At 42.5% G+C, this 15,834-nt stretch overlaps 1 protein-coding gene across 1 annotated transcript in view; it reads left to right on the top strand.

The window, feature by feature from the left end:
• The window catches only part of cenpc (centromere protein C), a 75,073-nt gene that overhangs the window by 48,210 nt on the left and 11,029 nt on the right, over positions 1–15,834 (top strand). Inside the window, exons 12-15 of the mRNA XM_033018424.1 lie at positions 4,291–5,338; positions 6,084–6,172; positions 12,640–12,714; positions 15,065–15,154. Coding sequence (XP_032874315.1) covers positions 4,291–5,338; positions 6,084–6,172; positions 12,640–12,714; positions 15,065–15,154 — 1,302 coding nt within the window. The remainder of the gene's footprint in view (positions 1–4,290; positions 5,339–6,083; positions 6,173–12,639; positions 12,715–15,064; positions 15,155–15,834) is intronic.

Genomic DNA, 15,834 nt, shown 5'->3' with positions numbered 1-15,834 from the left:
GATAGTGAAGATGGTTGTGAAAGATTGCAGCAGGATCTGGCCAGGTGGGCTGAGGAATGGTTGATGGAATTTAATACAGAGAAGTGTGAGGTGTTGCATTTTGAGATGTCTAACAAGGGCAAGACCTACACAGTAAATGGTAGGCCTCTGGGGAGTGTTGTGGATCAGAGGGATCTAGGAATGCAGGTGCATGGTTCCTTAAAGGACGAGTCGCAGATAGATTGTTCCCGATGTTGGGGAAGTCCAGAACAAGGGGTCACAGTTTAAGGATAAGGGGGAAATCTTTTAGGACCGAGATGAGGAAAACTTTTTTCACACAGAGAGTGGTGAATCTCTGGAATTCTCTGCCGCAGAAGGTAGTTGAGGCCAGTTCATTGGCTATATTTAAGAGGGAGTTAGATGTGGCCCTTGTGGCTAAAGGGATCGGGGGGTATGGAGAGAAGGCAGGTACAGGATACTGAGTTGGATGATCAGCCATGATAATATTGAATGGCGGTGCAGGCTCGAAGGGCCGAATGGCCTACTCCTGCACCTATTTTCTATGTTTCTATAAGGTGGTCAAAAGACTTTAGGCACATTGGCCTTCATCAGTCAGAGTATTGAGTATAGAAGTTGGGAGGTCATGTTGCTGTTGTTTAAGATGTTGGTGAGACTGCATTTAGAATATTGTGTTCAGTTCTGGACACCATGTTATAGAAACGTTTTTGTCAAGCTGGAAAGGGTTCAGAAAAGATTTACGAGGATATTGCCAGGACTAGAGGGTGTGAGCTATAGGGAGAGGTTGAGTAGGCTGGGTCTCTATTCCTTGGGGTTGAGGGGAGATCTTATGGAGGTGTACAAAATCATGAGAGGAATAGATTGGGTGGATGCACAGAGCCTCTTGCCCAGAGTAGGGGAATCGAGCACCAGATGACATAGGTTCAAGGAGAAAGATTTAATAGGAATCCGAGGGGGTAACTTTTTCACACAGTGGGTGGTGGGTGTATGGAACAAGCTGCCAGAAGAGGAAGTTGAGGCTGGGACTATCCCATCGTTTAAGAAACAGTTAGACAGGTACATGGATAGGACAGGTTTGGACCAACCGCAGGCAGGTGGGACTAGTGTAGCTGGGACATGTTGGCCGGTGTGGACAAGTTGGGCCGAAGGGCCTGTTTCCACATTGTATCACTCTATGACTATGTTGAACATTACCCTGACCATGAAATTGCAATTCTGTACTCTTGAAGAATAAAAATAACATTTCATTTACCACCATAGATTGATGGACCTTTTCAAAAAATCATGCGTAGGCCATTTTTCAACTTATTTTTGAAGTTTTACTGTTGAAAGTGAATAATTCACTTTAGTTTGTATGGAATATGGTTAACCGATGCATGATCAGTGCATTTGATTAACATTGATACATCTGAGCAAATTTTCACCAACTGTACACGTAATTAACATGTCCCATTTCAGTATTAATAATGTAATTTAGTGTGGCTAAGTACAAATGAGAAGCATTGGTAGAAGGTATTCTAGTGTAATGGAAGAGACTCATATGTGCATTTACTCTGCCCTCTTGGGCTAATTGAAATTCTATGGAATTTAACAGGTTTATAACAAGAAATTTCACAAGATTAGTTTAAGTGACCAATTTACTAAAAACAAAGTAAATAAACAGCATAAGTAGGCCATTTTTGCAGTTGAATATTATTGTGAACGATTTCACTTCAATGCCACTTATTTGCACTATTCCTGTACCTCAATCCTTTGAGTATATCAAAAACCTACCAATTTCCCGCTTGAATATACTTAGGGATTGAGCTTCTGTAGTTCTCTTGAATAGAAATTTCCAGAGACTCGGCACTCTCTGGGCGAAGAAATTTCCCCTAATTTTGGTTCCGAATGAGTAGCCGCTTATTCTGAAACTGTGCTTCCTGATTGTAAACATCCAGTAGGGCATTCATCAACTCACAGTATAAATGGCTTAGAATATAGAAACATAGAAAATAGGTGCAGAGGTATGCCATTCGTAAGTAATCAAACACCATTGTGTCTTAAGAAGTCTTTATTGGGTCTGAAGAATGATCTCGACCCGAAAAGTCACCCATTCCTTTCCTCTAGAGATGCTGCCTGACCCTCTGAATTACTCTAGCTTCTTGTGTCTATCTTCTATTGTGCCTTAGGAGCCCAGCTACTACTTTCATCGCATGAGGGAATTATTTTTGGAAACTTTGTTTATAACATTTTTGTGCGAAACAGACTATTATTGCGAGTCTGAAACATTCTAGTCACTAACCTCCTTTTTCCACATTGATGTAATTGTTTTTAGACTACGATTTTATATAACACTAGGTTTCTTGAAACGCAGCTACTATGTGTGTATTTCCATAGTTGTCAACTTCAAAGTTTTAGGATACAGGTCATTAAGCTATGACAATAATTACCTTTTAATCTATTAATTTCTCCGATACCTGTTTCTATACTAATATGTAAGCCCTTCACTACCTCTGGAAGGAATCACATGCCTTCTATGAAGAAAGACAAAATATTTGCTAAATTTTCCTCGCTATTGCCTCACGTACCTTTTCCTGCCTTCATCCTCAAAGGATCCACTTTAGCTCTTGGGAATTCTTTTCCTTTCCAGATGCTATTATTGATAAGAGAAAAACAGTTTTTATTTTTCCTTACTAGTGTCTTTGTGTATTCTTTCTTCCTTTTCCTTGTTAGTGACTTTATATTACAACCTTTAAAATAGGCGATATTTGAATTTAAATTAGATTTTAAATAATTTCTATTCAATTTAGTTTTTAATTTAGCATAGTCGCTTGATGTCTGATACCTTTGTTATTATTAATTAAGATTTAGATCCTGGTTTAGGATTGAACAAATTAGCTGTCAATCTTTTACATTAAGTTCTATCATTTTAAAAGCTCCTTTCATTTCACAATTTCATCCTTCATAACATTATGTTCATTTGGTTTGGCATTCTTTATCGAGATTTGAGTACTTGTTCACATTATCTTTGTTACATGCATCTTGAATTTTCTGATGTATACTGTTCTCCACATTGACATTGCTGTTTGAGATCTTGTATATAACTACCAGCAATGTTTTCTGCCGATTGCATATTTTTCCATCCAAACTGATTCTATTTCTTAATTTCTAAGTTATGGTTCTTCTCTTTTGCCTTTTACTCATTCTTTAATGTTCTTCTTTCTGATCCTTGCCTAAAAGGTAAGTACCCTGGAACATTTGATTTCCAATGTTTGTTACTTTGCAAACTCGACATTTTAAAGTAGTTGTGTGATCGGAATGATTAATTTTCTACATGTGCCATTAATTTAATGCTTAGGAAAGAACTACAGATGCTGGTTTAAATCGAAGGTAGACACAATATGCTGGAGTAACTCAGCAGAACTGGCAGCATCGCTGGAGAGAAGGAATGGATGACGTTTTGGGTCGAGACATGCTGATGGCTACGTGAATTCAAAGTCTTCAGTGTTGTCTTTATAACATTGGTACCCCACGTAGCATTAATGCACAGAGCATTGATTCATTATAATATTATTTGTCATCTGCCCTGATGTTTTCAGATGCAAACTCTATTTTAAATGAGTCATCTGCTTGGGCTGCAAACCCCTAACTTCCACAGCAAATGATTGCCCACAGTGAAGATATATTGAGTGGGCTGGTGCATTGAATGTCAAGAGCAAGTGGCATGAGATTTTTTATTGGAGATGCTCATTTGTACTATACATATCACTTGCCACTTTTCATCCATGTGGAATAATAGATTTATACTCAAATTGGAGACAAGTGATCAATGCACTTGAAGTATCTGTACAGAGGTCTCGACTCTCAGCAAGTTGAGAACAGAAAACTGTAAAGGATCAAAGGTAGACACAAAATGCATCTCTTCTCCACCCGAAACGTCGCACATTCCTTCTATCCAGAGATGCTGCCTGTCCTGCTGAGTTACTCCAGCATTTTTGGGTCTACGATGTAAATCAGCATCTGCATTTCCTTCCTGCACTGTAAAGGATCTCCTGGCACTATTTGAAGATGACAAGGAAGTTTAGTATTTTGCATAATATTTATCACTTAACCACCTTATTGTAACCTGAACAGGTAATCTTATAATATTGTTTTTTCTAGAACCTTGGAAACAAACTATGTGCAACATTATGAATGCGTCTCAAACTAATTTGTAAAGTGCTTTGGAAAACCTGATATGAGAGTTGGTACAAAAAGGGGAAGCTCCTTCCCTTCACTGTTATTTTGATGTAATATATTGGTGTTTTATTTCAGTAAAAAAAGAAATGTCAAAAAGGAAAACATGTCTGAGGAATCATAGCTCTTCAAAGAAAAGCATTCCTCCTCCCTATGAAGATGAAGAGAATCTTGTCCAAGATAATACTTTCAATGTATGTTCGAGGAGCCGACGCGATACTAGACCACCACCAAAGTGGTGGATAGTACAACAGGATGACACATTTCTGCAAAATGAGATGAAGACAAATTATTTGCCAGCTCAGAAGGCTAATTTACAAGAAAGAATGATACCAGGAAAATCTGCAAAGTCACAATTGAAGATATCAAAGACATTTTTAAAAGGAACTTCATCAGCTCAAAATGAGCAATCGGAAACAGAAGAATGTAGTTCGGAGGCAGACATTTTTGAAAATGTTTGTAATCCAGATTGCCCACCTAAAAAACGTCATATTAGAAATGTATCAGTTAAGAAGGAAAGTAGAAAGAAAAAGTGGACTTCAGCCTCAACCAAACCAAAAAAGCGATTGTTTTCAGAGGCTGAAGAAATGACAAAATCCTTTGACAAACACAGGTGCAAAAAGCAAAAGCAAAAGATTCACCACATTAGTGAGCGTGGGAAGAATGAAGTGGAACAAGAGCAGGACTCTGATCAGCTTACAAGCCTTTCTCATGTTTCTTCAACTTCAACAGAAATCGAGCAAAGAAAATCCAAAGAAAATTCACAAAGAACCTTGCAAGAATCTTCAGCATCCTTCAGTGCTACTTATGTTATCAAGAGTCCACCAAAAGCTGTTCATGAGCATTCAGAAATTACCAAAGTTTCTTCAGGGACTCCAATTCGGGTTGTAATGAGTCCCAGAAACTCCATCACGAGACCTGCCGATCAACCTTGTACACAACCACAGGTTCCCTCATCCACTCCATATCATGTTACAATGGGCACCAGAAAGAACCAAGATAAGACTGTTCCTTCTCAACCTTGTGAACAGACACGCGGCAAGAACAAGGAGAGTGGTGAACCAGAAGCCAGCACCTCTGTAAAAGGGAGGAAAACTTTAAAGCAAGGACACATCGACAGGAATGTGTAAGTGCAAAATATTTCTGTGATTTAGATATTATAATGATGTTATAATATAATTGTTGAATTTGTCATTCAATGGAGTTAGCTATTCGGGAATGTAAGAACATGGGGTTAAATGCACAAAAATGAAGGAGGTGTGGAGGTGAAATATCATCCCTGAACTGGTGGTGAATCTCTGGAACTCTCTGCCACAGAGGGTAGTTGAGGCCAGTTCATTGGCTATATTTAAGAGGGAGTTAGATGTGGCCCTTGTGGCTAAGGGGATCAGAGGGTATGGAGAGAAGGCAGGTACGGGATACTGAGTTGGATGATCAGCCATGATCATATTGAATGGCGGTGCAGGTTCGAAGGGCCGAATGGCCTACTCCTGCACCTAATTTCTATGTTCTATGTTTCTAACTTATTGAATGATGGAGCTGGCATGGGGACTGAATAGGCCAAGTATGCATCTATTAAGAGTCTGAAGAAGGGTCTCAACCCCGAAACGTCACCCATTCCTTCTCTCCAGAGATGCTGCCTGTCCCGCTGATTTATTCCAGCATTTTATGTCTGATTTAAACCAGCATCTGCAGTTCTTTCTTACTCTATTAATGGTCGTCTGTGCACATTGGTAGATATTCTCACAGATAGGGTTGAGAGCCACAAAAATGTTATTAATTATCCTAGTGGTAAAACAAATTTCAGACTGTTCATAATTTCACAAATTTTAGCAGTGGTATATTAATGGATTTATCTCATTTACTTTAAGGCCTGTTTTTAATAGCAGTGGACCAGGGCAGTCAGCAGATTATCAAGAATCTTCAGAGGCAGGAGACGATGGAAATCTTGAGCACGAAGGTATGATGTTTAAGAGCAAAGATGTGCCGTGGTGAATATGTTTTAGTATAAAATAAGAGGACTCTTTCAAAGGAATTTTATTATGTTACAATTTTCTTGATGCGATTTATTTTATAGGACCAGCTACCTTGTAAATCCTTGTGTCCAAATAAAAAGTAAATGTGGATAGATTGTTTAATCTTTGGCTTTGCTCATAGGTATGTGTACCATGTGTTATACGAGAATTTTCCTAAATAGTCTGACCCGTAGTGCTGTGGCTATAGCGCTATGTTTAAGGCCGGTAGAGCTATATATAAAGCCAATAGTGCTGCAGCCGACAGCTCTTTATTTAAATTCCCTCTCGTCAAGTCGACAGCGCTCTGTTTAAGCCTTTACCCGCCAAGTCTGCAGCGCTGTGCATTGCTTTACGTGCCAGTCTGCGGATGATAGTGCTTTGTTCTCAAAGGTGGGGGGGGCGTGCTGGAATGCAGTCCCCTGCCATTGGTTATAGATTAAATTTGGGAGCAGCGCTATTGGCAGGACTTACAGACGGTTATTTCAACACCTGCTTTATTACCTGTATTAAGGAAGGCGACAGTAAGCCAGAAGTCAGTTCAAGTTCATGTACGAGAGGGGTTCACCGATGGGCTGAGTCTCGATCAGTGCCGCGGATTGAGGCAGAGTGTCAGATGGCTCCAAAATGGAAAGGACTCGAATGCAGGCTCATCGAGAAGTACTGAAGAAAACCCAAAATCCAAGCCAAGTCAAGTCGAGTTTATTCGTCACATACACATACGAGATGTGCAGCGAAATGAAAAGGGGCATTGCTCGCGGATTGTGCAAAAAAACAAGCAACAAACAAACAGAATGGAACAGAATCACATATTACATATTTGTGGGAGGAAAGAAAAAGGAAAAAAAAACAGCGATTTAAAAAAAATATATATAAAATAGTACAGTAAAGTTAGTCCCTGTAAAGTGAGATAGGAGTTTACAGTCCTCATGGCCTCTGGGAAGAAAATCCTTCTCATACTCTGTTCTCACAGCATGGCAACGGAGGCGTTTGTCTGACTGTAGCAACTGGAACAGTCCGTTGCTGGTGTGGAAGGGTCTCCCATGATCTTGTTGGCTTTCGAGTTGCACCTTCTGATGTATGTACATGAATGGAAACAAAAGATATAGACACTCAGACTGATTAGTTGGCACCCGATTGGTGATGAACTCAGGTATTTATACCCAGAGAGATTAGGGGAGCAGATTAAATGTAGGTGCAACTCTGAATAGCTCAGGGGAGGAGTGTGGAAAGAGTCTCAAGTGTCTGGAGGTGTGGCAAGTATGACAGTAGCCCCCCCTCCCACGGATGCCTCCTGGCATCCTCTTTGGCTGGTTCGGATACTGCTGATGAAAGTCACGGATCGGGGAGGGGTCCAGGATGTCAAGGGCAGGAATGCAGCTCCTCTCATCTGGACCGTTGCTCTCCCCATCAACCAGATACTGGATCCCTCTGCCACGCCACCGGGACTTCAGCAGTTGTTTCACCGTGTACACCGGACCACTTTCAATGATGCGGGCTAGCAGAGGAGCGGGAGACAGGGAGCTGGAGGACACACGCTTAACATGGGATACGTGGAAGGTGTGAATCCGCATAGACCGGGGCAGTATAAGGTGGACAGCAGCGTGGTTAATGTTCTTGAGAATTGAGAATGGGCCAATAAACCGGGGTGCCAACGTACGGGACTCAACAAGGAGGGGGAGATCTCGGGTGGACAGCCATACCCTCTGACCAGGGTGATAGCGAGGGGCAGGGGTCCGGTGAAAATCTGCCTATTGTCTGTACCTGGAAGCGGTGCGGAGCAGGGCAGAACGAGCCTCCATCCATGACCGACGAACGCGGCGCACAAACACCTGGGCAGAGGGATCGGAGCCCCCTCCTCTTCTTGGTCTGGGAACAGGAATTGCTGATAACCAATGGAGCAGTGGAATGAAGACAGACCAATGGCAGAACTGGGCAGAGAATTGTGGGCATATTCGATGCATACCAATATGCTAAACCAGGTGGTTGGGTTGGCGGACACCAGGCAACGTGGGGTGGTCTCCAGCGCCTGGTTGGCTCTCTCCGACTGACCATTAGATTGTGGATGGAACCCCGGCAAACTTGAAGGAGGTAGATGCGAGAAGAGCAGCCAGGATGCTGTAGTTGTGGTTAAAATTGGCGATGCCGAGGAAGCGTTGCAGCTCCCTCCGACTGGAAGGCTCAGACCAATCTAGCACTGCTCTCACCTTTCCTGGATCCATCTCGACATGGCCAGCAGAGAGGATGTATCCCAGGAAGGACACCGTGGGCTGGTGGAACTCACACTTCTCAGCCTTGACGAACAGCTGGTTCTCCCACAGCCACTGCAGGATGAGATGGACATGGCGGGTATGTTCCGTTGCAGAGCCAGAGTAGACAAGGATGTCATCCAAGTAAATGAAGACAAACCGGTTCAGCATGTCCCGGAGCACATCATTGACCAGGGCCTGGCAGACAGCCGGGGTGTTGGTCCGGCCGATAGGCATTACGAGGTACTAGTAATGCCCGCTGGGTGTGTTGAAGGCTGTCTTCCACTCATCTCCTTCCTTGATGCGAACCAAATGGTAGGCAGTGCGTAGATCCTGCTTGGTAAACATGGTGGCATGCTGCAGGCAGTTGAAGACGGAGCAGATGAGTGGCAAGGGGTGACGGTTTTTGACAGTGATGTCATTCAGGCTTCGATATTCAGTGCAAGGGTGAAGGTCGCCACCCTTGTTACTCACAAAGAAAAATCCCGCTCCGGCGGGAGAAGAGGATGGACGAATTAAAGCAACTGCCAGAGACTCCGAAATGTATCTCTCCATGACGTTGGCCTCAGGAGCAGAGAGCGAGTACAGACGGCCGCGGGGTGGAGAAGCACCGGGCAATAAGTCAATGGCATAATCATAAGGGCGGTGAGGAGGTAAAGAGGTGGCTTGGAATGTACTTTGGACAGGTCAGGATTGTCACTAGGAGTAACGAACACAGAGGTGAAGGGTTGTCAAGCGGAGCGAAGACAATTAACGTGACAATCCTCTCCCCAAGTGGAGACCTTGCCAGTGGACCAGTTTACAGGGGGTTGTGAGTAGTCAGCCAAGGCCGACCCAGAACGACAGGGACACGAGGTGAATTTAGCAGGAACAACTGATTCTTTCCGGGTGGTTTCCATTAACTCAAAGTTCTCGAGGGAGAGTAGAGAGTGAAGCCATAACAATTCTTCCATCAAGTGCACTGGCTTGAGGATCTTCTACTTTAACGGTGGGAATCAGAAATTTCCGAGCAACAGTGATATCAATTAAGCTATCATCTGCTCCAGAGTCAATCAGAGCATTGTTTCAATAGCATGTCTCCAACGCGTGCCGTAATCGGAGTGAGCCTGGTGGAAATAGGAGGGAAATAAACCTTGCTCACCCATAATTCCTCTCTTGCTGGGGAGCGTTGGCTTTTACCGGGCAAGCAGCGATGAAGTGTCCGGGACCTCCACAGTAGAGACAACACCTCTTCCATATGCGTCTCTGGCTCTTGGCCTCACGTAGCCTCGTGTGGCAAATCTGCATAGGTTTCCCCTCCACTGGATCAGTACCGGGATGCGTGGGGCTTCTTCCCGAGGGAAGTGAGACAATCGGTTGACTCTGACGAGAGCAGTGCGATGGGTAAGGACCCTGTTTGAGAGCTGCTGATAGCTTGTCTCGCTTTCGCTCTCGGAGCTAATTATCCGGATAGTTAAATCAATCAGTGCATCCAGATCCGAGGGAAGGTCCCGAGAGGCCAACTCATCCTTCAGGTTCTCGTTGAGGCCATGGATGAAGATACTGGGCAGAGCGGTATCATGCCAACTGCTCTCTAAAGCAGTGGTTCGAAAATCAATATCGTAATTGGCAAGAGAGCAATTGGTGGAGATGCAGCATCCTCTGGGCTGCCTCTCTTCCGACCAAAAGGTGGTAGAAAATCTTTCTCAGCTCTGCTGAAAAACAGGCAAAGCCCTGGCAGAAGTCTAGCCGTCTCTCCCAGGCAGCTGTACCCCAGGCTGAAGCACGTCCTGATAGCAGGGAGATGGCATCGGCTACTTTGGAGGGTTCTACACTGAAGCGGGACGGTTGTAGCTCAGAAACCAAGGAGCACTAGGATAGGAATGACCTGTAGGTAGAGGGATTGCCTTGCTACTTCTTCGGAGTGGAAAGAACTGGTTCCTGAATGGGCTGGATACGGCTGGAAGTGGATGGAGGTGGAGAGGCATCAGCAGAGACGGGAGGAATTGGCGGCGGTGCAAGGTGTGACAGGACCTTGCTGACTGTTTGCCAATTGCTGGATGGTTGTTACAAATTGGTCTATTCGAGCCTCATGGGCGCCCAGAGTGGAGCCTTGAAGTTGAACAGCCCTGCCACCACCAAGCTAGTAAATCATCTGGGTCAGAACTGGGAGCACCAAGACTCCGGTCGGGCTGATCAGAATTGCCTGCCGAGTCCATACTGGTCGACTAATCTGTCAGAAGGCATCGAAATGGAAAGAACTCAAATGCAAGCCCACTGAGAAGTACTGAAGAAAACCCAAAAGCGAATGGAACCGAAAGATTATAGACCTAGAACCAACAGAACTTATAACTGCTATTGAACCGATAGAATGCAGAACTGCTTAGTCGGCACCCAATTGGTGGTGATTTCAGGTATTTATACCCAGAGATAGATTAGGGGAACAGATTAAATGCAGGTGTAACTGCTAATAGCTCAGGGGAGGAGTGTGGAAAGAGTTTCAAGTGTCTGGTGGCGTGGTAATTGTGACAGAGAGAAAGAGAGAGAAACTTGTTTAAGAAAGAACGAAGTTGGACAAAAATGCTGGAGAAACTCAGCGGGTGAGGCAGCATGTATGGACCGAAGGAATAAGTGACGTTTCGGGCGGAGATCCTTCTTCAGACTGATGTGGGGGTGGGGGGGGGGCGCAGGAAGAAGAAAGGAAGAGGTGGAGACGGTAGGCTGTGGGAGAGCTGGGAAGGGGAGGGGAAGGAGGGAGAAAGCAAGAACTACCTGAAATTGGAGAAGTCAATGTTCATACCGCTGGGGTGTAAACTACCCAAGTGAAATATGAGGTGCTGCTCCACCAATTTGCGGTGGTACTCACTCTGGCCATGGAGGAGGCCCAGGACAGAAAGGTTGGATTCGGAATAGGAGGGGGAGTTGAAGTTCTGAGCCACCGGATGATCAGATTGGTTAATGTGAACTGAGCGGAGGTGTTGGGCGAAACAATCGCCAAGCCTGCGCTTAGTCTCACCGATGTAGAGAGGGAGGCGCGCTCCTGTAAAATGGACCCCGCGCATACCAAGACAAGTATTCTTTTTGTTCTCTTTCGTGCCATTAAATCTGATGTGTTCATATACGAGAGGTGTTCACCGACGGGCTGAGTCACGATCAGCGCCGCAGAGAGAGAGAGAGAGAGGTGCGCTGTTGTAAAACGACCCCGCGCATACCACAACCAGTATTGTTTTTGTCTTCTCTTGCCAATCAAACTGATTTGCAACTAAACAGACAAGTGAGCCTTATTCTGATCTAGGAATCAGATCCTTGAACCTGTTCTCTTGGAATACCATGGGGATGAAAATAACATTGCTGCTGAACTTGGCTTAATCTTCATCTGATATACACTAACCACCATTAACAGTAAAGACCTACACTGATTTATTTTTCCTTAATATCTCGAGCCTGTTGTAGTGATCCCATTGCCAAGAAATAGATAAATAACGTATAAACTGGGAATTGGAGGTGGAGTTCAGTGTGAGCATGGCTCAGCTTTGAATCTTTTAATATTTGGAGACATTTTCCTTCTCCATCATTGTCAGTAATAATTTCCTTGGTAAATATTTAATTAGCTCACCATCTGCTGTTGCCTGTGAATATGTTGCTGGAAGGCTCATCCACCTTTGGTCAGACAGATTTTAGATTTAAGTGTTGACTGTAACAGATTTTCCCCCAGTGATTGGCACAATTCAAATCTACTTTTTCATCTCTTATTAAGTCACAGAAGGCCAGTCTGAAATAGGTCTTTCATGGACAAGAAAAAATGAAATAAAATTGTGCCAATCACTACGTAAAATCTATTTTATAATCTTGGATTTCATCTTTGAACATGTGTCTGGGTCAGAAGGAAATGTACTTATAGCTCGCAGAATCTTTGTACATGTGAACTAGTCTCAGTGTCTGGAAAATTAGACTCTTAAGACCCAGCAGCTAAACAGATAGTGGAAGGTGCGGAAGAAATGTTCTTCATGACCAGCATTCTCAGTTGCTGCCCATGGTTTGCGAGAAGTACAAGTGAACACACAATTGCCCATTTGAAATATGGAACCATATTCAATGCTCCTTCTTCCAATAAATAGTCAATGCACTTATCAGGTTTTACTAAGTATGTATATATATATATATAATTTGTTTTTGTTTCCTCCAAGATTTTGGTGGTAGCTTTGAGAATGACAGTGACACAAGACAGAGTACTACAGAGGAAAATAGTAAATTCAACACAGGTCAGAAGTATTTATTGTATATAAAGCATAAGTTACTTGCCGTACTATTAGTTTATGATTTAATAATTCTTGCCTTTGATTCAGAAAACTTTGGTTTGTTCATAACCTGATCACATAACTTGGGTTTATTATTATTGTATATGTGCAACGACACAGTGAAAAACATTGTTTTGCATTCCCTCCAGGCAGATCATATCGCACATATATACATCAAGGTAGTGCAAAAGAGGGGGGGGGGGGAATGAATATTGTCCAAATTGTTACAGGGAAAGAGAAAGTGCAGAAAGAAAATTGCATGGGCCGCAATGAGAAAGGTTAGGAGGTAAATAATTCATCTTAAAATGTGAGGAGCATCAAAAGTATGCAAAGAGTGGGAACAAATCTGTTCTAGAGTGGGGTGGTACGTGGTTTCACACTTTTGTATCGTCTACCTGAAGGCTGCTTTTCCGAGGCAGAGGGAATTGTATATGGTGCTACTGGAGGGATGGCTGCTCTGTTTGATGGACTGGACAGCATTCACAACGCTTTACAGTTTCTTGCGGTCTTGGACAAAGCAGTTACCATACCAAGATGTGGTGTATCCGGATAGGTTGTTTTCTCTGGTGCACCTGCAACAGTTGGAAAAAGTAATTTGAGGCTTGCTGAATTTCCTTAGCCTTCTGAGAAAGTAGAGGCATCGGTGTGCCTTTTTTCACTGCAATATCAATGTAATTGGCATAGGATAAATTGGTCGGAATGTTTACACTGAGGAACTTGAGGGTCTTGAAACACCTAGGAACTCGAGGCTCATTTCCACCACAGCACCCCAGATGGGTTAAACTCGAACCCGCTTCCTGAAATCGATGATAAGTTCCTTTGTTTTGTTGACATTGAGGGAGAGATTGTTATCCTGACACCATGTTACTAAGCTCTTGTACTGGGACTTGTTGTTTGAGATCTGATCCTGCTACTGTGGTGTTGTCTGCCAATTGTACACCAGGTAGCAAGGTTGGATTTCACCATTATCTTCAATTTCTTTCGTTGAGTGAGGAGAGGGTTGTTATTTGAATGGCAAAAACTTGGATCTGGTGCAAAGCTCATAGTGTACCAGGTATCAGTGATCCCTGCCCACCTGTATGCTTCTGAGGCCTGGACTACCTGTAGCAGGCATCTCAAAGTATAAACAATTGAGCATAATAATTGTTTTGTTCTTTTGTTCTTATCACACAATAAGAGGTTATTTCACCAAGGATTTTCTTCTTCCACACTTTATACCATGTGAAGCTTAAAGTCATGAATAAATTAAAAATAATGATTCTGAAACTCTTAGTCTCTGTTGTCTGCAGATTTTCCTTGAACAGAATTTTTTTTGTTTACGTATTTATTTTCTATTCAATTTTTACTTCAGTTGCGTATTTTCAATGAGGATTATTTGAAGTATATAAATTCTTTCAGAAATAATGTTTTGCATTAATAAAATGCCATCTTAAAAATTGTATCATGGACTTGTTCCCCTTCTCATCCCTAAATCTTTATTGGTAGTTTCAGTTGCATACTGTCACTTCCAACAATCTTCTGAATGGGTGGTAACAGTGGCGCAGCGGTAGAGCTGCTGCCTTACATCGAATGCAGCGCCGGAGACTACGGGTGCTGTCTGTATGGAGTTTGTACGTTCTCCCCGTGACCTTCGTGGGTTTTCTCTGAGATCTTCGGTTTCCTCCCACGCTCCAAAGACGTACAGGTTTGTAGGACAGTGTTAATGTGTGGGATCACTGGTCGGCGCGGACCCGGTGGGCTGAAGGGCCTGCACTGCAGCTCTAAAATTAAAACTAAAACTAAATAAAAACTAAGTTGCCATTTTGAAATGTTTTCACTTCTGCTTCAACCAAATCATGAAATTAGGTAGAAATTATCTCATGAAAATTAGCTCATGATTTAACAGAGCCACTTCATGTTAGGTTTATCTCTCGTGAGAACAATTTGCCTAATTGTTGTTCTTGCCCTCCTGTAGACTCTGAATACTGGAAAATATCTAATTGCAATGAACCTTACCAATCAGGTTCTCTTTAAGCTTTAACTTTGCTCTTCTTTCTCTGCACTGGAACGTGTAATTCACCCATTAATACAAGTACAGTTTTATTGGTATGTAAAACAAATAAGCTATTACATTTTTTAGAAAAATGGAAGGATTTGTGTTCTTTGTCCATCTGATGTGTGATTATCCTTCAGAAAACAATGTTTATCTTGTTTGTAGTTGTGTAAGCTCTGGGTCTTTAATCAATAAATGATTTTAATGGAGTATCTTCCAATATAGTTACATCAGAAGTTATTTGAATTTGCTAAATAATTTAACTGTTTATGATTTGTGTAGTTTATAACAATGAGAAAAGGCCATCTGAAGTCGAAGGTTTCAAATCAACCCGTGTGTGGAGTGAAAAGGAAAGCAGTGAAATATATATGGGTTAGTATCCTTATAATACATCTGTTATTTAGTAAGTTAAACTTATTCTAGTAAATTTAAGATGTTCTTCAATTAATAAACTTGCATTAAGTGAAATGGGATAAAATTGTATTTAAAATTATAATTGAACTACAGTGGTGGATGAGGTGTTTGTTTCCATGGTTTTCTCGATATAATTGTGGTTGGGTCTGATGAACAGAGGGAAGTATTTAACAAAGTGTGACGTTATATATTCTGAGAGCTTTTAACTATATTTGTTGCACAAGATCAAATCAAAATACTGAAAATAGCAACATAATTTTTAATTTGTGCCTACGTCATGTGTCCATTGGTTATCTCTAAGAGTATATAACCTTTTCACGTTGCTTTGATTTGAAGAAGCACATTAAGGTGCAAGACTGGGCTAATTATATTAAAATTATAATTTCAGCACCGTGGAAGGCTGTTTGTTTCAATGTGGCTGAACCAGCTTTCCATCAGAGCTAGCTCATCCTATCTGATTCATTGCTGCTGTTCTGTACCCTTTTTAACTCACTACCTATTAAAAGACACGAGACTGCAGGTGCTGGAATCTTGAGCATAAAACAAACTGCCGGATAGATTTGGTGGGTCAGTGGATCTGTGGAGGGAAATGGACAGGTCACGCGTTGCGTCAATCTATTTGTCTGCTTCCGACCACT

The sequence above is a fragment of the Amblyraja radiata genome, chromosome 3, assembly GCF_010909765.2.
Source record: "Amblyraja radiata isolate CabotCenter1 chromosome 3, sAmbRad1.1.pri, whole genome shotgun sequence".
In the NCBI taxonomy this organism is placed as follows: domain Eukaryota; kingdom Metazoa; phylum Chordata; class Chondrichthyes; order Rajiformes; family Rajidae; genus Amblyraja; species Amblyraja radiata.
Note: the sequence above shows the minus strand (reverse complement) of the source record. Positions and strands in the feature narration are given on the sequence as shown.